This window comes from Bremia lactucae, linkage group LG2, assembly GCF_004359215.1.
Source record: "Bremia lactucae strain SF5 linkage group LG2, whole genome shotgun sequence".
Lineage (NCBI taxonomy): Eukaryota > Oomycota > Peronosporomycetes > Peronosporales > Peronosporaceae > Bremia > Bremia lactucae.
This window is the reverse complement of record NC_090611.1, coordinates 3496831-3520215: the sequence shown is the minus strand read 5'-3', so window position 1 is coordinate 3520215 and position 23385 is coordinate 3496831. Positions and strand designations below refer to the sequence as shown.

The following is a 23385-nucleotide window of genomic DNA, read 5'->3' as shown; positions in this document are numbered from 1 at the left end:
CACGATGAAATCGTGATCGTACTGCCTACCCTTTAACATGCATTAAATTCTAACTACACGTTTCTTTACCGTTACAGATGTCCTTATGCTATGTGCACTGTCATGCCCGTTAGAGCAATATTGCCCTCAACAAATTTCAGTCTAAGATCTCTAGCGATTGGCGTCCCACAATCGACTAGGGACTTTAGTGGCAATTTATTTGCCACTATTATTTTAAGGGGATGAGATTAACCTTATCCCCTATGTTAGTGTGTGAAAAGCATTTTTCGTCGAAAAGCCTGCATGTTCTTCTGACGTTGCTAAATCAGTAGGGTGCTCCTCGACTACTGACCCTGACCGTTTTTTGACGATCTGCCTCGCCGATACGATTTCGCAACAGCGTCGAATCCGCGTCCGCCGCTGTTTCTAGCGGGAGGTCGACCCTTTCGCTCAGTGCTTCTAGCCACAGGGCGTAAGGCACTACACTTATAGGCATAGCGGCCGTCTTTTGATAAGATTGCACTTTTGCAATCGTTTGTAATTTAAAGAGCGAGAATTCTCGCGTTCTACATACCAGAGGTCTTTATGTTTCTTATCTCCGTTTTCATGTCGTCTGTTTGAACGAAAAGCACCAAGTAGGGAGAAAGCCAATTTAAGACTGAAGTCCTCCTGATTCGCACAGGGATCGCTTGGTTATGCGACTCTAGATCGAGCCAGACTAGAGTCGCATGATCAAGCGATGCAAATTAAAAGGTATCGTGTATGTTGGGCATATTCGTGAAGATCCCGCTTGCCCTGCTTCAAATCCATGGACTCGGCTCGAGCCTTGAATTCGGCACGTGGCGGCTCAAATGTTTGCCTGGGCCGGGTTCAAAGCCCCTTACTATTAAAAGACAAATGAATCGTGAAGCTTGAGTCCTATGGCACGTGACGTCGTCTAATTCGACGAATTGTCTTAAGAAGGAGTCGCCTTCGACTTCCTAAAACGTAGAGAGTCCGATATTTGAGCTTTTGGGTCGACGTGGAAGCGTCGCCCGCTAGCAACATATACATGCTGCTGTCTCAACAGCTCGAACTGTTGAGCTCCCTATTCTCTCAACACCTCTGCGTGATGAGAGCTTTGCTGGGGCCGCGAAAAGACTTCGGCTATTTTGCGCAATCTTTACTGGCCTGACTTGTATAAGTAGAGCGCAATTGGGTATGAACCTGTGAGATTTGCCAGCGTGTAAAGCCATCACCCTCGTCGCAGGCCCCCCTGCGACCACTTCCTATCGCCTCGGATGTATGGCTCTCAATTTCTATGGACTTCATCTTCGACCTTTCATTTGACGACAAGGGCGTACGAGCATCCTGGTATTCGTCAAAATGTGTCATCTCATTCCTATTACGGCACAAATTACCGCGGCTTTGGCCGCAGTGCACTTCATCATGGTCTTGCGAGATCAGTTGTCCGATCGCGATCTATGATTCACTTCCGCCTTCTGAAATTGTTCGAACTTCTCGGAACAAAATTGATGATGTGGACGGCCGCCCATCCGGAAATGGAAGGGCAGACTGAACGCGCCAATGGCTTTCTCGAAGACGTTCTTCGCAGCTACGCGACATCATTTACAAATTGGAGCTCTTTTCTCCCGCTTGCAGAGTTCACGCATCAACAAGGCAGAACCCGCGTCAACGGGTTTGAGCCTTTCTTTGCTAATAATGCGCGCCACCTTCGTGTTTCCGCTCGGCTTGCTGTGAGTAGTCCACGGTGCTTCGTGGCTCCACTCTTAAGGAAGATATAGCCGATGTCGAGCATCCGAAATTATCGAGTGCAGCTCACGCTATGACCAGCGCTGATGTGGTCACACAGTCGCAGGTGCAACAACCGATCTCGACGCCACTCAAAGTGGTGTCACCCTTGGCGAAATGGAATTTGAAGACATTAATTGATCCATAATGGAGGGCTTGGACGTCCCGGGCACCGCCTAATGCGGCTAATTACGCGCTGCGACCATTGGCGCGTCCGATCGATGACGTCGCTGTGAGCGACATCATGCTGCAGCGACAGTTAAAATTCTTTTTTTCCGGAATACACTTCAGGAATCTGTGGACAAACAAAAAGAGAACGCTGACAAACGTGGAAGAAAGAGCCCGAATAATCTTAAGGCTGGAGATCGTGTACTCTTATCAACCGAAGGCATATAATACTCAGCAGTAACAAACTTGGGAGCGATTAAACTCGCTCTAAAATTTATTGGAATTAACAGGTACTTCAAAGGATTGAAGAAGCCTACACTCTCGACATTCCTACGTCTCTTCGATTGCACTTGACGTTCTACGTCGAGTGGTCCAGCTACGATTCCCGATTCAGCTCAGCAGGCAGTCAGTGGCGCGTAAATCGAGCGCCCTTCCTGGCAAGCCTTTCGCTGGGCCGACATCGGGCGAAGCTGCGATCCGATTTGCGGGCGACTAACGATATGACGATCGAGCATCCTTACACGCTCGAGCAACTAGCGATTCGACTGATAGATCCCAGTCGCCGTCCGCCCTGTTCGCGCAGCGCGCTCCGACGCATTCTCTGCTTTGAGTTGAGCGTCAGCAACCCGGTTTGCCGCGGCGTCCACACCGTCCTGAGCGACCCGGACGAGTGCATTACCACCGAAACGGTCCGCGAATGGACCTCGCTGGATCGTTGATCGACTTGTTGATCGCTCAGATCGACTGAGTGCGTCCGGTGCATAAGGGAAGCGCGCGATTCCCGAGGCGAAAAATAATCACGACGACGTTCCGGCGAATGGAACCGCCTCCGAGTTGCGAATTCGTCTTCATCTCACGCGAGGGAGTCACACTGACCTGCCGAAGACCCGGCGGAGTCAACGCGAGCCGTAAATAATCGTGGTGGCTTCCTTTTCACCAAGGCTATGCTCGTGCTTGCCGTTCCAAGCAGGCTCGATCTCGCTGAGCGGTCGCTCAGCGAGGTGGGATCTCCAAGTTTTTCCGGTCGGTCTAGGCATAATAGAGCAAGACGAACACTCCTCGACATCGTGTACAAAGCAGAGGTGGTCCTCGTTACAAATAAACACGCACACTTTGTCGCGTAAGGCGCTGAGGGAATGATCAGCGCGGAGATCCTCAATGTCGACCAGCCAACCGATAAAGCTGCGACCGCCGGACATCATCCGGTTTTACCGCCGAATGAAGGCACACCACGACGTCTCAAGCGCATCGTATCCGACGCCGTCAATCGTCTTTTCACGCAGGCAGCGAAATCGCTGGAAATGATCTCGCATGGTGTCAGGAGAGTCAGGAAAATCTACTCCGAACAAGTCAAAGAGCGTCCACGGCCGAATGTCGGCGTCCATTATGTGGACGTATGCGCTGCCGCTGAAAGTCCTCTGCGGCGCTCCTTGATTGCTTTCACCTCGTCCCGCCATCGTTAATTGGATTCCCGTGTGTTTGTCGTCTCTAGATATTCATGTGAGCGCTCACGGTGCTTGAATGCTGTCTTGGGAGGGGGGGTGATGTAATGGGCCCTTCCCGTTACATGATCCTAAGTTTTACATACATGGTCCTTAAGTAGATTGCTATACCGGAATTAGCGGGTGTAGCACGTCGCATGTTAATGTGTGTTTTATGGGGAGTAAGACCAATTATTATCCGGTAATATGTCGGCCGTGGATGGAAGACTATAATGAGGTCGAGAGTCTTTTCATATTAGGGTTTTGCATATAAAACGGACTTATTCAATGCTTCCTCACGTGCACATGTAAGCCAGCTAACGGTGTCCTAAGCCCATTTAGACCGTGGAATCGCAAATCAGTGTGAGTCGGAACGACAACACGAGGTATGTCGCCAGCGATGGCTGTATACTTCAGTAAGCCATCGCGTGTTGCGTAGAAGGACTATACAATCTTGTCAATCTTTTCAGAAGGTTTTTAAGGTGATCCATCAAACCTTTAAGAGCCTTATCTACTCGGCTCTTCTTACGTCGTCAAAGTGTTGACATCAGAACACTTGAAGTTAGTTTTGCAGCAATGAGCTTGTTTTCTCACAAATATTAGGCGATCCAGGCCGGCGCAAAAGCGTGTCAGCGACGACATTAAGTCGCCTTTATTTGCATGCCAAGTAGAATTCATACTCCGCGAAGAAAAACAACCATATCGACATAAGATGGTCTGCAATCACCAAGATCAGCGATTTCATCAATCACATAGAACTAATGATTCATTGCGTCAATATTACCAAATTCGGTAATATGGATCTTTTAAGTCAAATTAATTTTTTTATAATAATCTTGTACATTTTTATTTATTCCCTCTCATAGGCAATATTATTTATTATTCCTCTGAAAGATTTTTTTTTTGTTTCGGGTCACCCCGTTATATCACCCCCTAACCAACAGTCACAATAGTGACTGATGTGGAGTGACATGGAAATATTATTATGTATTCCGATGTAATTTGCATTGTTAATTTCTCATTTAAAATCCAATTTTATTGCATAATGAATTAAAAATTCAATATGTCGACTAATAAGTCCGTGCGCATAACCCGTGAGGCCACAATGCTAACAGCTCCACGAATCAGTGCAGCTGTTGGTAATGCAAATGTTTCAGTAGACGCATTTGCGTCTACTGCGAAGAATAAGTCACCTTCTACTTCCGTTGGAGGTGACTGGAATATGTCATCTGCTACTGTCACTGCATGTAAAGGTGACAAGTTACCTGATACACCAACTGTAGGTGATTGGTCCAAGTCACCGTCATCGCCCAACTCAGTGGCTACTGTGAAGGCCGCTCTCGGAGCGATCCTTAGAATCACTCTGATACACCAATTGTAGTGATTGGTCCAAGTCACCGTCATCGCCCACTCAGTGGCTACTGTGAAGGTCGCTCTCGGAGCGATCCTTAGAATCACTCCTTTCTTGGTAACTCAAACTAGCACCACCCCTTTGGCTATGATCGACTCCAGGACTGCAGCAAGATGCACCATCTTGCTAAACGATCAACAAAAACAAGAATACCTATATTCTTGCTGTTGTCTTTGGGAAATCCGATACCGAAATCCATAGATACGGACTGCTAACACTCTGCCGGGACAGGCAGAGGTTGTAACGGAGCACGGAATGAAGCATTGGGCTTTACCCGTTGACCAACTTCGCAAGCACGTATGTATGTACTTGCGGACGAACTCATACTGGCGTGGCCAGAAGACGTCGCGACTTATCGTGAGATAAGCCTTCTCACGTCCATGATGCCCATTTATTGGTGCATCGTAGTAATCATACATGATGCGTAGTCGCAAATTATTTTGGGTAGGGATGACGACACGAGGTGTGTCACCAGCAATGTCTGTATAATACAATAACTCATTGCGTCTTGTGTACCAATCTGTTGAGGATCCATACAGTTTCGACATTCCTTTCGAAGATTGTTGGGATGGATTTCTAAGGTAATCAATTATTCTTTTCAAGAGCATTATCTTCTTGATAACCTCTTCTAACGTCGTCGAGTAATGTTGACGACGGAATACTTATTGTAGCAACAGTGTGCTTAAGGTCACTGTTGCTCAAAATCGGGCCTGCGCGAAAGGGCATCATTGATGACATTAAGTTGTCCTGGTTTGTATTCTAAAATGAAGTTTTACTCCGAGAGAAAAGACAACCATCTCGCCATTCTTCGCGAGAGGTGTGGACTGCTTAGAGCCGTGCGTAAAGTCCCATGGTCGTATAAACAATGAACGGTCTATATCTCAAAAGATAGACCCTAATCTTAGCCTGTGCGTATTTTATGTCGAGGAGTACCTTGTCATGCACTAGATAATGCGATCAGCTGGTTGAAGCTGACGCAATCAATAACAGACGACGCGCTCTGGGCCGTCTGTTTCATACTGCATTAACCCAGCCGATTGTAAAACCGCAATCACCAGGATTGGCGATCGCATAAAGCTTTGCTTGATAGCCTCAAAGTAACGCTGACAATCAGCGTTCCGTGACCGCTTTGCACTTCTCTTTTAATAAAGTAGAAATATGTACTGTCATATCGGCATAAATGCGTGAGTACTTGTGCAGGTACGTTGCTAAGCCGATAAACTTTCTAAGCCCCTTAACATCGACTGGCACAGGCCAATCGGTGGTCGCCTTTATTTTTATGAATCAGGAGTACACCATGTCTACCGGCGATGCACCCAAGAAGTGGTATTTCGCTTGTATCAAATATACAGTTCTTGAGTTTTACATACAACTTTTGCTAACACATAAGTGTAAGAACCTTTTGGACGTGGGATCAATGTACTTCAACACCCGACTTCCCGTTTACGGTTCTGCTATGAACGAAGACGTCATCCAATAGCTCGGTGCGAAATCTTGCATCGATCTCAACAGATTTGTTACACATTTGTAAAATGTCACAGGAGCATTACTAAGTCCCTGTGGCACAACTAGCCACTTCCATATCATTCTGCTTGAGGTACTTACTGCTGCAAGCGGGATTTCTTGTTCACGCATTAGGATCTGATAGAATCCATACATCAGATCCATTGACGAAAAGATAGCACTCTTTGACATACCATCCATGATTACGACTGTTGTGGTATCGACGTTTGTGCCGGTACCGTTGCAGCGTTCAAATTATTGAACGCATGCACAATCCGCTATCCTCCTGCTTTTTACGCACGCAGAAGGTCGAAAAGCTCTGTGGGGAGGTCGACTCCTTTACTGGCCCGCGTATAAGCGATCGGCAATTTTTTGTCGATCGCTAATGCTTGATCACGAGGCAATGGCACAATACTTCGAGCCTGTTATCAGGTCGATTTCGTGTCAAGTGCTTTATCCGTAGGCCATTCGGACGGTGTGGAATCAGGGAATACATCCTTGAATTCGATCAAGTCTTTATAAAAAAGGTTTGTCTTCAAAGACTCCCAAGATTGGGACGTTAAACGTTCAATCCGAGTCTTCTCGTCGAGGAGACTTTTGTCTTCTATGAGCTGCTTAGAAGCCGTCCGCTCTCAGAAGTTACTATTGCCGATCGAATATCGTCCACGTACTTGTCATCTGTGACATGTACGCAGATCTGCTTGATTTTACCACTATGCTGATCACGCAAGAAACGTTTCGGCTCAAGCGTTGGCAATTAAGTTATCGACCAAGTTAACTTTGGAAGTGTTATCAGATCAAGTTTATTAGCGCCTACACTTGATCTGTTGTACACTAAATATTTAATGTCTCGGTTTCCTCTTTGGAACTTATTTCCAAAGTTACCTGGGAACCTTTGACGACAGGTTTCTGGGAACTTATTCCCGCACATTCTTGGGGACTTATTTCATGAAGTTTTATTTGGGGGGGGGTATCCTCCCAACTGCCTCTAGCTGTAATTGCACAGCCATACCTTAAGAAGGCATAGTTACTCCCGCCGTTTACCCGCGCTTGGTTGAATTTCTTCACTTTGACATTCAGAGCACTGGGCAGAAATCACATTGTGTCAACACCGTCTCTGGCCATCACAATGCTTTGTTTTAATTGAACAGTCGGATTCCCCTTGTCTGCTCCAGTTCTGAGACGGTTACGGCGAACCCCCTACGATCGACTCTCCAGTCGATCTAGGGCTTTAGCTCTGCCTCTTATAGACAGGCGTTTTAACTTTATTGGATGTTGCTTTCTAAGCAAGCATCCCTGTTTCGTACCACTCAACTTATTCGAGTGGTCGAACTTCCACGCTGCCTGTTCCTCTGCACAGCCGTCGGTATCTAACTCCACAGTCTGATGGGTTTTCACACTGAGATCTTGTGTAGTCATGCAAACGACCGACCCACAAGTGAGGCCATTGCACCAACTCGTAGTTCATCCACACGCTTGTAATTGCTCCAATAAGTTTATCAGATGGCCCTCTGATGAACGAGAGACAGGCATCGTTACGGCTTGATACTACCAATGTATGCATGGCTCGTTATTTCTGAGCCATTTTATCCACGGATGACATTAAATTTGTCATTTAAATCCAGTACAATGAGATCATCATCATTCTGTCTACCCTTTGACGTGTAATGTATATCAACTACACGTTTCTTTACTGTTATATATACGCCTTGTGCTTTGCGCACTGTCGTGCTCGTTAGAGCGATATTGCCCTTGATAAATTTCAGTCTGAGACCTTTTAGCCATTGGCGTCGATCGACTTTAGTGGCAATTTATTTGCCACTATAATTTTTTAGGGTGGTGGGATTAACCTCGTCCCCTGGGGCAGTTACACACAATGTTGTATGTGTGTGAGGAGCAACTTTCGTCGGAAGACCTGCATATTCTTTTGACGTTGCTAGATCCGGAGGGTGCTCTGCGCACACTGATCCCGACCGTTTTTTTTACGATCCGCCTCCTTATCGCGATTTGCAACAGCGTCGGATCCGCGTCCTCTGCTGTTCGAAGCGGGAGATCCATCGTTTCGCTCAGTGTTTCTAGGCACTACGCGTGGGGCACTACATTCACAGGCAAAGTGGCCCGTCTTTTGACATCGAATACATTCTTAAAATCGTTTGTAATTTGGAGAGCGATGTTTCTCGCTCTCTACATACGAGAGGTCCATAGGTTCTGGACCTCCATTTTCTTGTCGTCTCGGAGGACGATAAGCACTAGAGTAAATAAAAGTTTTTTCAAGGCTGAATCCTCCAGTTCCGCTATAGAGATCGCTTGATCGAGCGCCTCTAATTCTAGCCGGAATAGACCTTTAACTAGCATAGTTACCTGTGTTTGTTCATCAATTGGATGACTCACGATACAACTGATCAGGTATCGTGTATGCTGAGCATAAGCGTGAAGGTCACGCTTGCCTTGCTTTAAATCCAGGAGCTCGACTCGAGCCCTTAATTCGGCACGTAGCGGCTCAAATGTATGCCTGAGCCGGGTGCAAAAGATACAATATGACTCAAAGACAAATAAGTCGAGAAGTTTGAGCCCTAGGTCCCAAGATTTGGCACTTCCGGCTTAGTTGGTTGGACATGCCAAACTTCACTTTCGTCGCATCATCATTGATACGGCGAGCTTCAATGACTTTGTCTTATTTGACGTATCATCTTAAAAGGGAGCCGCCTTCAACTCTACTACCCGTTGAGCCTTATCGAGTTCTTGTTGTATAGACTTAGGTGTATCCGCATGTTCCTCATCTCTTTGAAGATTGAACAACATGGCGCTAACGGCTGGCTCGCCTGCTCATGCGCTCGATCGTTTTCCATTCAAGGTTACTCAAATGAAGACCTGTCTGTATAACAACAAAGCTTAACAAGTCAAAAGTTACAAGGTTCGTAGAGCACCTAAATATCAAAAATACGCCACCCTTCTCAAACGGATGGATTGAAACGTTCGATGAATCTTTCGCGCGTTGCGTGAAAGCCTTCTTTAGGGGCTTAAAGATATTTCCTTCTTCATCCACATGCCAATATTGGATGGAACGTGCGTAGGCCGTTGAACGAATTACGAAGTGCTACCAGGTGTGACGGGGCACCTTTGCCAGTACTGACAACAGTACTAATTAAAACAATTTTCGATGAAGATTGGATGTCTTGGTTACTTCACGTACTCGACGTGCAGAGGAAAATAACAGATAGCTTAGTAGGCTTGACTATCAAAAGTTAGTTCTAAGGCTTTAGAATAGAAAAAAAGTAAACTGTATTAATATAGTTAGCTTCCTACGTAACGATCTTCTATCTACTACTGACTTCATTATATTAATAACTAACTATATGTGTGCCTACTTGCGCACCGCACTATCGTGCCTTGTGACGATTAACTGTGTTGATTTTAAAGTCCAATAAACCAATCAATAGAACTGATGTCTTATTGCGTCAATCTAACCAAATCTGGTAATTTTGGAGCTATTGAATAATGAATAAAGATAATTATTTGTGCTTCTTTGTTTATTTCCTATCATAGAACATAATATTAGTTACTACTCGTTTTCGGAAATAAACTTATGTAACGGTACACCCCGTTACAATGAGGCATTAATAACATTGAAAAATCTTAGAACGTCAAATTTTCTGCAGTAACGCGATTAGATCGACGGCTCAACGGTTTCTTTTTCGCTAGATCCAAAGCTTCTTGATAGCAATCTGGAAAATGACTTTTAAGGTACAGTGCAACTGGATCCTTCGTACTTTTTTTCTTGACAGTATCTCTTATGAGTTGCCGCTGATATGCTTTTATCACGTTGTCACCATTTGGTTCAGTCGACTTGGCATTTGCCAGCGCCTTTGCCATGCCAGCGTCACTTAAGCTTAGCTTATCTGCTAAATCAGACAAGAAAGGCATTTTACCTTTTGAGTTAGAATTGAGCCACGTTTCGAATGTTTCCGTGGCGACATCATCATTTTGGCCTGATAGAGCGACTTTAGCATCATTTCGGAAATGAGATGGCATTTCCTTGAATTTTGGCGGTGGCTTGTTATGAAACATCGATTCCTGTACTTTTGGGAGTGGCTTGTTATTAGGCGTCAATTTCGAAACCTTTTGCGGTATATTTGCAGGCATCTTGGCTGGTTTCCCAGGTGTCCGAAAAATCGTTCCTCATCGTCAGTACCAATTGGTGCATCCGAATGCACCCGCAGCCTCGTGACGAAATTGCTGCCCTCGTTCAGGGCGTCCGATTCATCCACCGTGCTCGCCAACGTGTTCGTGATAGAAATTGCAACACTAAGCAGTGCGAAGTGACAGATGCGCATGCTAATCCTCAATGGCATATAAGCAGAATTGTATTGTTGCAGGGCCGTGCGAGTGACGAAGGAATTAGTGGCCAATTGAGATATTCCGACCATAAAGGTGACGGAACTTTGCGAATAAACAGACACCATCTTCGGCCTTAACGCACATTCAGGCACGCATTGGCTTTTGGCAGCCTCTCCGTAGAATATGAATTTTGTGTACCGATTTTCAACGAATCGCAAGCATACAATATATAGAGCTTGCAGTTTTTATCCACCGGGCTTATTTAGGCCGGTTTCTACCTTGTGTGTGCAGCAAAGACATTCGTGTAGTTACTGGTGCACGCTACTCGAAGTCTGTGATGTATTATTCTTTTGCCCTTTCCATTCAATAGTTATTCCTCTTGCTAGAACTGTAGTAAATTATTAGAGTGTATTGGACAAAACGTCGGCCTATAAAAAATACTATGCCACAGTCTTTCTTGCAAAAATAAAAGCACTCTATTTCCCCTTCGTTCGTCGTAGTAACACAGCATCATTTGCACCTTACCTTTACTCATGACTTCGGCGCGCGACGATTTAATGTCAAGTTCTAGGCCAACAGAATAAAATGCTTTTGAATAATTGCCTTGAGCTAACTTGTAAGAGCTGTGAGTAGATAATCTTTCCGCGTTCGTTATCATAAAAACGTAACTTAAGGAAATCCAGTCCGTTTTGAGCAGCTAATCTTTACGGACTTAAGTCGATTAGGGGTCGCATAATATCAGTAACACAATTCGCGATCGCAAAGCCTAATCTGTGTGTCCATATGAAACCTGAGATAACCAGATTGCCGAACCCTACGTTAGGGTTACAAAAACTCGTTTTTTCATTGCGACTCTCCCAGTCCAAATTACACTGTGCAAAACGACCGCCGGAAGCCGCTTCATCTCCTCCCGTCGCTACTTGTCCACTCGATGATAAACAATGCAGTTCAAGTGAGATCTACGAAACGCGCGCGTCCGCAACCATCATCTCCTGCCAAGCTTGTGGGTAATGAAAATCTCGATTGCCATTTTGCAGGACTTGTGGATGACGACTTGCCGCGACGGAAGCGGGCCATGATAAATCTACGAATTATTGAGAAAATGCCTCTATTGCGAGACTACGAGCGGGGACGTTTTGGACGGCGAGGAGGGGTAGATGGAGGCGCCCTCGACGGAGACCGATCGCTTTGGATACAAGCACTGGAAGATTCCATGGACGAAGTGAGCTTTGTGAACCGAGAACCACCGAGTCGTGCGGCCTTGGTCGCCCCATTGTCAGTTCCTATTGCCAGAGCTACTTATCACAATTTGGACCGTAATCCGAGCGTGCCATTTACTCCGTTGCGATTGAGCCACGCCGACGAGGAAGGAATGCGACGACGACGGCTATATGCCTTGCAAGCGGCTTTAGGCGGCGGTAAAGATGACGAAGCTCGACCTGCGACGGAAGGTTTGGTCTAGGGTTTTTTTTTGGGGCTTTTTTATTAGAAAAAAGACGACTGTATTTTTAAATAATGCTAGCCAAGAGGGATTCCACGCCTTAATATTCCAATTGAAAGGTTTATGCATGTCATGCTACATGATGTCGCTCGAGCTTGATTCAAGTACGGGATCCTCCTCCCTTCTCTGGTGACTGTGGCGGTCTTCTATCTCGTCCTGTAGAATGCGATCCCATTTCTCCTCGGCAAAGGTGGCAAAAGCGTAGTGTGACGTAGGCTTCGGCACGATGGAATTGCCACTTTTGTACGAATCGTAGCGACGAGGCATTTGTGAATTCAAAACCCCGCTGTTTTCCGAAAAACACGGCTGTTGACCGCAGTCAGAAAGTGTTGGACGAATGAGTGGGTTTCCACTGGAAGCACTGGATCCTCGTGACGATAGCGGTGACGACGGACTGGGAGTGATTCGTTGACGCTTTTGTTGGGCTAGTCGAGCATTCTGTTCGTTTAGCAATGAATTCACATCGTTGTCCCTTGCTGCGTCACGTCGGTATTTAGAGCTTCTTATTAGACTTGGGACCTGACCTTGATCGACTCGGCAGAGCACTTCGCCTTCAAAGCCACTACCTTTTCCATCTCTTCTTCGATTCGTGGGATTTCGGACTCGTTTCACGTGGTCGCGATTGGGACGACGTTCAAACTCTTTTAAATTGTAGGTCTTGATGCCGGAAGTGCGACGTACTGCTGGAGGATCATGCAATGCAGCAAGTGGTTGAAAGTTCTCACTTACCTTGGGGCTGCGGAAATTCACAATGTGATCCGAAGAACCCAAGACGCTATCCAAGTGCGTCCACGAAGAGCGCGAAGACGGCCGTGGCTTTTCGTACTGGACCCGCACGACTGCGGGTGGTGCAGAATACATTGTTTCTTCGAATGCCAATTCATCAAGAGCTTTCGAATTGCGGTAATGTCGTCGATGAAGGTGAGAAGACAGGATGTCATTGCTTTCGGATGACGTTGACGACCGTGTCATGCTTGTTTTGGAATGTGACGTTGCCTGCTCTTCTGTAAACAGTGTGGACGCAGCAGCATCCTTCCACCTGTAGCTCTCGTGCGTCACAGGATGAACGTGGCCCGACGCAATAGCCGCGACGACACTATCTCGAAGTTCCACGTCGCCAAGAAAATGCAATCCTTGATCCACCAGTGGCAAAATGTCATTTGAAATGTCAAGAGGATGTAGCATTTTCAGTTTCTGTCAATGAACAAGCATAAAGCCATGTCAATTCGGATACAAAAAACTTGCAATCCATGCACCAACGGACGGCATCGCGTGGATCAAATACGAGTTGGTGGCGATACGTCAGAATTGCTGCGTAAAAGTGACTCTCGTAATCGTCGGGTACAGCCGGTCCTTTAAGTTGTTGCAACGCTTTGAAAACCTACCAACAACTCGAGTGAGTACCATCGTTTTAAAGCCCCAACATACCCATTTGTTCAAATCCTACTTCCATCGGTGTCTTGAAATCCCGCACTAACTTGTACGCTGTCATGATCCCAACGCCACGAACGGATGGACAATAGTCACATCCAGCAAGCACACAGAGCTGAAGAAACTACACGTTTTACAACGTCCACAATCAATTGAAGCAGCTCCTCGAATACTCATCAACTCACCAACCATTTCTTCGGACCAACCAACGAACGAGAGCTCTTCATTGGCCCCGAGACTTCTCCTCTTGATTTCACACGCCCATCCATCGGGACTCAACTTATACAGCACGGTCCGGACGCCATACGGCACACAGTCGGAATCTTGTGAAATCACGGCATCAACGATCCTGTGTGTCGACAGAAACGCAAGCTGAGCATCCGCCTCGTACGGCGCGACGTAGAATACAATGTCCATTCGTCGCAGCACGGCAATGAGGCTTAAAACCATGTCATTTGTCACATGCACAGCTCGCGCACACGCTGAGAAAATCGCTTGTGCATCCTGGTTCTCTTGCCGCTCTTGCAGGAGCTTCATCGCTTTTGCGTGCCACTCTGCGCGAGATCTACACGTAACTGTTTCAGTCACTTGTAGCGTACATTTGTTTTCGTAGCAGCTGTGTGGCAGTGATCGAACCTGCTACGTATTGCATTTTCGTGGGCTTTCGATGGAAGTGGTGCGCCGTCAAACACTACAATTGGCTTGATGTCATGCGTCTGAAGGAGCTTGAGATGCTGCAACGAAAAGTTGAGGTACCTGTTACAGGTGCCCTTTTAGGCGTTAAATTAAATGATAGAAGTTTAAACGGAGGGTAATTCGTTCCGCACGCGTCTGTTGGTTTCCCGAGTACGAGGTCCACGGGACAGCTATACGCGCCTTTATAGAGCCAGTCCGATACATCGATGCCCACTGTTTTGCCAGCATACTTGGATACATGCACCATGTCTGTGACGCTCTTGAGCATCGGCAGCAAGCCCGTCACGCCCATGGCAACCAAGTTGACTTGAAATGTGGCGCCACTTTGCCGATAATCGATTGGATGAAAACAAGCTCAGTAGCAACTCCCCGTTGATGCTACCTTTGGTATCAAAATATTGCCAAGTAATAGAACAATTTAAGCTTTTTTGGCGTAATTCCCACTCATTCTTGCTTAGCAGACTGATTATCAAAACCATGTAGGTCCAAGTAAAACAAAGCATAGACATGAAGGATTCTAATGTATTCCCAAATAGCACGTCAATTGTATATGCGGCAATGTGTAACCTTTGAACGTAACATGCAGCAAAGAGCCACACAGAATCCGCTCGGACGGCGTCAAAACAAAATTCTAAAAAGTAGAGAAAGACTTAATTACTGCATTCAAAGCAACGGAAAAGGCATCGCTCGTCCCAAGTCCATGTCACCTTCAATCATCACCTCTTGTCGCGTAGAAAAATTTAGTTGTATCACATTTGCATTTAATAAAGAAGGGCTCGCTGCGATGGCTTTGCAAAGGCTTTGGGTGACTTCTTCCATAATGTGGCTTGCAGCGGGCTATTTCACGTGGGCTTTAAAAATGAATCGGAAAAACGATCATCAATTAGCAACGCAGTCCGGTCTAAAGATGTGGGTAGATCCAGACACACCAGAAGAGCACTATTCATGGACGACGTCTCGCGGTGATACATGGGACCTTGTCATGAGCGACGAATTTAATATACCCGGAAGGTCTTTTAGACCTGGAGACGACCACATGTGGACGTCAATTGAAAAGCCTGACGGGGTTAATGACGCCATGGAAGTATACGCCCATAACAAGACTTCAACTGCGTGCGATGAACTAACGGGCGTGTGTAGCTTTCAAATTGAACTAGAAGACTCGATCACCCAGCTGCAAGTCTGGAATAGTTTTCTTCAAACGCCAGGCTTACAGAATGTTACATTTGTACGTACTGCATTCATTTCAATCAGGATAAAGTAAGTAAATAGTCGTTTTTGCATCGTTTGATAGTTTTATCGTGGAGGGATGGTTCAGTCGTGGAACAAATTCTGTTTGCAAGGCGGTATGGTTGAAGTTCGAGCCCAACTTCCAGGAGCCTTAACAGAGGCGTCTGGCAACCCCGACATTCGTCAAGACGGAAGCGGTCGAGCTCAATCGCTGCGTTACTATCCGACGTGGCCTGGCATATGGATGCTAGGAAATCTAGGCCGTGCCATCTTTAGCGCGTCGACAAATAAGATGTGGCCCTTTTCATATGATGCTTGTGAACCAGATACATTCACTTCAACGAATCAGCGCATAAGTGCGTGCGATCCAAATCCAGGTTCTGGAATGAATCCATATCAAGGTAGAGGGGCACCCGAAATCGATCTTGTTGAAGGCGGTGGGACCATCATCTCGTCGTCAATTCAAGTAGGGCCTGGCATGCCGCCGGAGTTTCGCGTGATTCCACCAGCTGACGATAACAAGTTGTGTGCATATTCGAGCTCGTGTGAAACGCCAGGGGCCAATGTTCCAGGGATTCCGAAAAGCGTTTATCTTGATGTACGGGGTCATCCAACGTGGTATCAAAACATGCGCTACGCTGCAAACAATTTCTGTCAACGCAATAATAGCGAAGTCCAAAGCTACGCGACGGTACGAGCTGCATTGGCTGCTGGAATTGAAGACAATATGTGCTCGCTTCGAACGTGTCCAGCTTCGCTCGATATTAGTTCTGATCTCAACTTGATGAATTCGAATACGGACGATCGCTGGGGCATCAATTCGAACGGAACATGCTTTTCAGCCATAAATTCTTACACGGGTGATTTCATTTGCAGCGCCGGCAATGACGATCCGAGCTGCAAGCCTCTTGATGGAATCCCCGTGAAACCACATGACGAGTCGACTTTTGCCTTTCAAATGGATGCTCTATCTGTAAATTGGCCCGTTCACATGGCCGCGTACACTGGATTTGTGCAGTACCAAGTCGAGTGGATTCCCGGGTCAAATGGCTATGTTCGCTGGATGCTCTCAGGTCATCCGTTGTATGAAATTCCTGCTACAACGATTACTGATCCTCCTCAAGGAGAAAAGGTCAAGAACCCTCGCAAAATTATGATTGAAGAGCCGATGTATATTATTTTTAACGTTGCCATGTCAAGCAAATGGGGAGCTCAACCTCCTAATCCCAAGAATCCATGTCGCGGTGACGGATTGGATCCTGTGGCCAATGCCATTTGCGACGCGTTTCCAATGCATTTAAAAATTGACTATATTCGTGTGTATCAAGACTTGTCACCTCGCTCGATCATGAGTATCGGATGTGATCCAAAGTCACATCCTACGCGCCAGTGGATCTTGGATCATTTGAATGAATACGAAGATGAAGAAAACAAATTTGTGGAAGTGCGTGGCAAGGCCTTTTGCCACACGGATGCCGACTGTAGCATTCAATTGGCGCAAACGGAACGTGAAAATGATTCGATTGGCAATCGAAATAGGATTACGACGATTGTAACAGGAAGGTGTGTGAACAAGCGCTGTGAGTGCGTCAGTAAATCGTGGGCGGGACCACGTTGTATCACACCTAACAAGTCTAGTATGAACTCATATGGTCCACCAGTCGCTTTGGCGGCGAGCATTGGTTCGCTATTGCTTTTGCTAGGTATTACTTCGTGTCTTGGAATTTGGTGTATGAGAAAAAGTGTTGGAAAAAAATTTGTTGAAAGGGAGTGCAAGGCCAAGCTGCAACAACGATTGAATTACGAGTTAATACGACGACAGTCAAGTCATAATCTCAACAATGCGTGGTCGTCGGGGTGATAAAATATGAAATTCCTTTTGGCCAGTTGCAATTAAATAGCCAAAAGTAGAATGCTAAACGTTTTGAAATCGTTATGTGGTCTCGTGCATTGATAGACTAGTAGAAGCTGCTGAACGACATGGTTCGTGCGGCATTTTTTCAATATCGAACGCATGTGATTTACGCAACAAACTCTACGACATCATATTGAGGAATTTGGGCAGTCCTAACTACTCAAATTTAGGCGCACTGCGATAATTGCATTCGTTCCACTCTTCCAGGAAAGCAGGGAGCAATGGAAAGAAGCTATCCTCCAAACAATAATAATACTTTGTTCAGTTATTGGACTACTCATTCAGATACAAAGCGAGTACAAATGCCATCACACTCGTTACTATCAGATCACCTGCACTATCGCACTTCAATATATATATTCTTAGCAAAGATTACGATAGAGCTGAGGAGATTGTTACGTCGAGTTTGAATAGAACTTTGCCAGCAAAATCGCTTTATCGAAGGCGTCACAAGTACAATAATCAATCACAAATTGAGTCTCGGACACACTAACATTATGCGTCATTTATGTAGAATACATCAGCTTGTATTCCGCCCGAGTCAATAAAAATATTCAAAAATAATATATAAATAATTATTGATTTTCGATCAAGCTTTTTTTATCATTGCCTTTTCCTCAGTGCGGCTCCTTCAAAGCAAACGTGTCTCTCTAAATCAGTCTCCGTCCAAAGGAGTCCGAAAGAGTGGTGTAACGGACGTTTCCCACAATGAGATCTTGATCTTCATGGCAATCGCTTAACAAGAAGACGCTTAAGTGCATGGAGTAGTCAGGGTTTGCCTGAAAGACTCGCAATGTTGTTGACGGTAGGCACAAAATTTCTGTCAGCGTAAAGGGCTTACAAGTACAAATTTCAAAAGAGAAATTGCATTGCATTGATACAATAAAAAGCGAATCAGAATAAAAATTAAAACAAATCGAAGACGGACATTTGTGTTGCAGGATTTGACAATAACGTGGTAGTCGGTCCGATACCAAGATTCCCAATCCGTCCAGCTATGACAACTGTTATGCACCGCAGTTTGCAAACAACTACCTGACTGGATCACATCAGAAGTTTAACTAATATAGACCGCTGCACTCGACAGCGTGACAAGACGATAAACATCAAAGAAACGGTAAAAAAGAACTCAAAGCGAAATCTAAAGAATCAAGCGGATTTTCGAAATTTTTCTAGAGATGTTATAAAAAAAAATTCAATCATCAATTCGACGAGCACTAAATTGAAAAAAGTAGTACCTAAAGATAACACGACAGAAGCCCCTTTATTTATCGTCCGGAAAGAGTCTTTGCTACTCCAAAGGTCTCATTCGACGCATAGAATCGAGCCAGCAACGGCAACACAAACAAGAAATGCCTAGTCAAACTCCTCGTCTTGTATTTATTTTTAAAAACGTTATTTCTGTCGATTTAAAACCACTTGTGCAAACATACTGTCGTCTCGAGACGCCAACTCGTCAAATGTGCCCTGTTCCACCACACCACCATTCGAAAGCACGGCAATTCGGTCGGCACTCTTAATAGTCGATAATCGATGGGCAACTAACAGCACAGTCCGACCTTGTTTCGCACGATCCACGGCCTCTTGCACGAGTCGTTCACTCTCTGGATCGAGAGCTGAAGTCGCTTCATCCAAAATCAAAATCTTGGGATGCTTAATCAATGCCCGTGCAATGGCGACTCGTTGTTTTTGGCCTCCTGAAAGTGCTTGCCCACGCTCTCCCACAATCGTATCGTACCCATCTGGAAACGATAGAATAAATTCGTGAGCATTTGCCATTTTGGCAGCGTGAATGACGTCGTCCAACGTCACGGCGGGGCAGCCATAGGCAATATTATCTCGAATCGAGCAGGCAAAGAGTGGTGGTTCTTGTGGAACCGCGCCCATTAATCCTCGAAGCGCTGCTGGATCTAGTGTCGAAATGTCGACACCATCAAGTAGAATCTGGCCACGGCAATTGGGTCCATTCAACTCATAAAACCGAGCAAGTAAAGACGTGATTGAGGACTTGCCACAGCCACTGGGACCGACGAGCGCTAGCGTTTCATTCGGTAGCACTTCGAGATTTAAACCATTAAAGATCATGGCATCGGACCGAGTTGGATACGCAAACCCAATATCTTGAAGCTGAATGTGTCCAGTAAAGGGCTTTCGAAGCGATGTCCAGCCTCCTTCTGGCACACGTGTCTTTGGCGGACGATTTAGTAGCTCAAACACACGCGAGGACGATCCCATGCCTTTCATGAGCTCGGCGTAGAACGACGAGAGACCCGCGAAAGAGAAGCCCACGTACAATGTATAGAGTAAAAACGACGTCAATTCACCACTCGTAAGAGCTCCTTCGGCAACCATTTGTCCTCCATACCCAAGCACGCCAAGCATACTAATTTTCACACTTAAATCCACTCCACCAAAGAACGTGGCACTTGCCAACGACCGCTTTCGAGCAAGATTCAAAACTTGATCGATTTTTTGTCGATAGATTTCAAGTTCCTCTGTTTCCTTGGCAAACCATCGTACAACACGAATATTGCCCAATTTCTCTTCGGCCACTTCCGTTGCTTCACTTAATCGCGTTTGCACTTGACTTGTCAATGCTTTCACAAAACGACCATAACTCACGGCTCCTAACGACAATGGAGGCACAATCGACAGCATAATGAACGCAAGTTTTGGACACGTGATAAAAAGCATCGTGATACTTCCGAGGGCTTGTCCAGTACTGCGTAACCCGCTCGCGACGTTATCACTCAAGACTTTTCCAATTAACGTCGTGTCGGCACTTAGTCGATTGAGCAACTCACCCGTCCGCGTTGCGTCAAAGAAACCCAATTCCTGCTGTAAAATCGAAGCGTACGTGTCTCGTCGAAGTCGATTTGTAAGCCGTTCTCCAATCATATTGCTCGTATCAATGCGAATGATATTGGCAATGGATCCTGTTGCAAAGAGGCCACCAAGGAGTGTGACAACGGTCGATAGCGGCATTGTAGCAGCAGTGCCCGCGGACACGACATCAATGACTTTACCCATTCCAAAGGGCACGCACATGGTGATGAATGTGGAGACACTTAAGGCCGAAATTGAAAGAAGCAATGGCTTCTTCTCGGGTTTATACAGCGAAAGCAATCGCTTGAGTTCACTTGATTTTACGAGAGCGACAGTCGTTTTTTGGTCCTTGTGGTCGGGACTATTGGAGAGCGTTGAGAAGTGCAGCAGTGTCCGTCTACATCGGGACTTGTAATTTCTTGAACATACCAAAAGTTGGGATTGAGAGAACAAACATGGTGCTGCGCCTTCGATTCTATACAAATGGAGACGTGAGGATGAGAGGGGAGATACAAGAGGGAGAGGCGTGAGACTACAGACCGAGCAAGACGCTGTAGCATTTTGCGAGCTTAATAATTCCAACCAATCAAATTAGCCTGGCATTAGAATTTGAATGGCTTTTTATTCGATCAACCCCAAAAAAATAATGTCAGGATAGAATGAGAACGACGAATTAGACGTGAAGGTCCAAAGACTTAATAATCGCGAGCATAAAAGTAGGATGGAAAGTATGTTAGTTGTGTGAGGATGCCGTTGTGTATTTAAAAGTAAGTAGTTCTCTAGCTAACTACTTACATGCATCCTTCCTTATAACCACCCGTGCAATTCAGCGCTTCCCATCCTAAGATCCTAAGAGGGTCGGCCGAACCGCGATTGAATCTGCGGTTACACTAGTGTAACCTCCGATTCCAACACTCCTCCTCGGTCGTCGCCTCCTAAGCCTTCCATTAAGTCTAAAATTTCGCGCAGCTCGGCCATCCCGGGCGCCGGCATTGCCTTCGTAAGAAGGTCTGCCATCATCAGGCGTGATTCCACGTACTCGGGCTTTCCTATGCCCTTTCTCGCAAAGTCGCAGATGAATTTGACACGAATGTCAACATGCTTAGCGCTCGCCATGCTATCCTCTCACTCCAGCAGCCTTATAACAGCTTGGTTGTCCATTAACATTGGCATAGGCTCCGCTACCTCGAATCGCAGCTCCCGCAAAAGCCCCCGCAGCCCGAGTAACTCTCGACCGACGTGTGAAGCAGGAAAAAATTATGCTTCCATTGTAGAAAGCGAGACTCCAGCCTGTTTCTTGCACATCCACTGGATAATCGCCCCGTCCATCGTGATTACTCCGCCGGTGATAGACTTCCTATCGCTTTTGTCTGCCGCGAAGTCCACATCACTTCATCTTTCAATACTGAACTGGCTCTTCTTAGTTTCCTTGATACTCATTCAAGCTTGAGGCCCTTAGTGGCCTTCAAATACCTCGCTATTCGCTTCGCCGTCTTCCAGTCCGCCATCGATGGCTGATGAGTGTGTCGTGTCGCTTTGTGGACGGCGAAACTAATGTCGGGCCTCGTGCATCTGGCAAACCATAGCAAACTTCCCACAAGTGACTGAAAAAGCCGTATCGTAGGTTCTCCACGAGTTCTCATATTCTGCAATAGTTGCGTTTCCTGAGGCTCTACTTCGTTGCTCTCTTCCCCAATCGGGGTTCTCACCACATTAGAACTCTCGAGACCGTACTGTTCCAGAAGCTCCTCGATAGCAGCCTGCTGATCCAGCGTGTAGTTACCCAACTCGTCGTGTGTCACACGCATTCCCAAGAATTTCCGTACTTCGCCTGGGTCCTTGATGGACAAAACGCTCATTTTTTTCGCAAAAACGCTTCCATTAAGCCGCCATTAGACGCAGTGACCAGAAGGTCGTCGTAGACGCCTTCAACAGTCATCTCGCCTCCTTGTCGCTTGTAGTATCGACACATATCCATTACGCAGCGCGCAAAGCCAATTCCAACGAGCTTAGCGTGCAGCAATTAACTCCATTGCCTCCCCGCTTGCTTTAAGCCCTGTAGTGATTCTCTTCAATATGAGTGCCAGTTTAGTGCAACTGTCTAAGTCAAGTGCAGTCAGCACACCTTTTGGAATTACCATTCCCTTCGGGATCGCCAGATAAATTTCCAAGTGCTTTTCCTGCTCTGCCTTCACGTAGCCCCGGACATAGTGAATAGTGTACGGGAGCCGGACCTGAAAAACTACGAGCAAGCTATGAAGAGCGGATTAAAGGAAAAGTGCACTTGAGAGAATGGAGTATGGACATTAGTGACCCCACCGATTGGGAGTCATATACTGCATACAAAGTGGGTGTTCAAGACTAAAACGGACGCCGACGGAGCTATTGAACGTTACAAGGCCATGCTCGTGGCCTGTGGTAACGAGCAGTTGTTTGGCGTAGATTACAGTCTGACTTTCGCAGCAATAATGGAATTGAGCACCGTAAAGGTGGTCTTGGTACTCGCGAGGCGATGGCGCGAGCCCGCTAGACACGGCGATATTCCTAATGCCTGCGGGACCTCTCAGATTCTCATTGGCTGATGGCTGACTGCGGTAGCAGGTTTCGTTTTAGACGCTGACCTCGTCTGATGTCTTTCTCGCGTCCAGCTGCTCTTCTTTTTGTTTTTTTCTTCCGAGTCGTCGTTTTACCGCCGGCAGCTGCGCCTTCGGCATCATATTTCGCCTTCTCCGAGTCTTCGAGGTGTACGCGCCTCAACTGCTTATTCTGCGCGTTCGCGAGAGTCTCCACGTTCCTGACATGGTGTGTAACTACTACCACTTTGTCTTTCGGGATGTATATTCTGTATCCCTTCATCTCGTCTCTCCGACCAATGATTAGTGCGGGCTTGCCGCACTCGCCTTAGGACTTGAATTTTGCGTCTCTGTGCACAGTGCACGGTGATCCAAACGCCTCGAGTGTAGGCGCTCACACATTTGATATGTACTCAAAGCGTTTGATCTAAGTCTTCTCTGCGTGAACACTTCTCCGTGGAATACAAACCAGGACGACTAAATATTGTCGCTGATGCCTTTCGCGCCGCCATATTTGTGAGCCGGATGTGTGAAACAACAGT

At 46.3% G+C, this 23385-nt stretch overlaps 4 protein-coding genes across 4 annotated transcripts; 2 read left to right on the top strand and 2 right to left on the bottom strand.

Annotated features, from left to right (window-relative positions):
- Window positions 1–11446: 11446 nt before the first annotated feature.
- CCR75_001018 (uncharacterized protein) lies at window positions 11447–14591 on the bottom strand (the record flags this gene model as incomplete). Its single annotated transcript, XM_067959123.1, has 6 exons — window positions 11447–13366; window positions 13437–13543; window positions 13601–13727; window positions 13793–14168; window positions 14240–14337; window positions 14367–14591. The coding sequence occupies 6 exons, from the start codon at window positions 14589–14591 to the stop codon at window positions 12248–12250; spliced, it is 2052 nt and encodes a 683-aa protein (XP_067822109.1). The 3' UTR covers window positions 11447–12247.
- On the top strand, window positions 11603–12133 carry CCR75_001019 (uncharacterized protein; the record flags this gene model as incomplete). The annotated part of the gene is made up of 1 exon (XM_067959124.1): window positions 11603–12133. The coding sequence occupies one exon, from the start codon at window positions 11603–11605 to the stop codon at window positions 12131–12133; it is 531 nt and encodes a 176-aa protein (XP_067822108.1).
- A 528-nt stretch (window positions 14592–15119) lies between the features above and the next one.
- Window positions 15120–17390, top strand: CCR75_001017 (uncharacterized protein; the record flags this gene model as incomplete). The annotated part of the gene is made up of 2 exons (XM_067959122.1): window positions 15120–15527; window positions 15594–17390. 2 exons carry the CDS (start codon window positions 15120–15122, stop codon window positions 17388–17390), a joined length of 2205 nt encoding a protein of 734 aa, XP_067822107.1.
- Window positions 17391–18839: 1449 nt separating this feature from the next.
- CCR75_001016 (uncharacterized protein) lies at window positions 18840–20492 on the bottom strand (the record flags this gene model as incomplete). The annotated part of the gene is made up of 1 exon (XM_067959121.1): window positions 18840–20492. The coding sequence occupies one exon, from the start codon at window positions 20490–20492 to the stop codon at window positions 18840–18842; it is 1653 nt and encodes a 550-aa protein (XP_067822138.1).
- Window positions 20493–23385: the final 2893 nt, after the last annotated feature.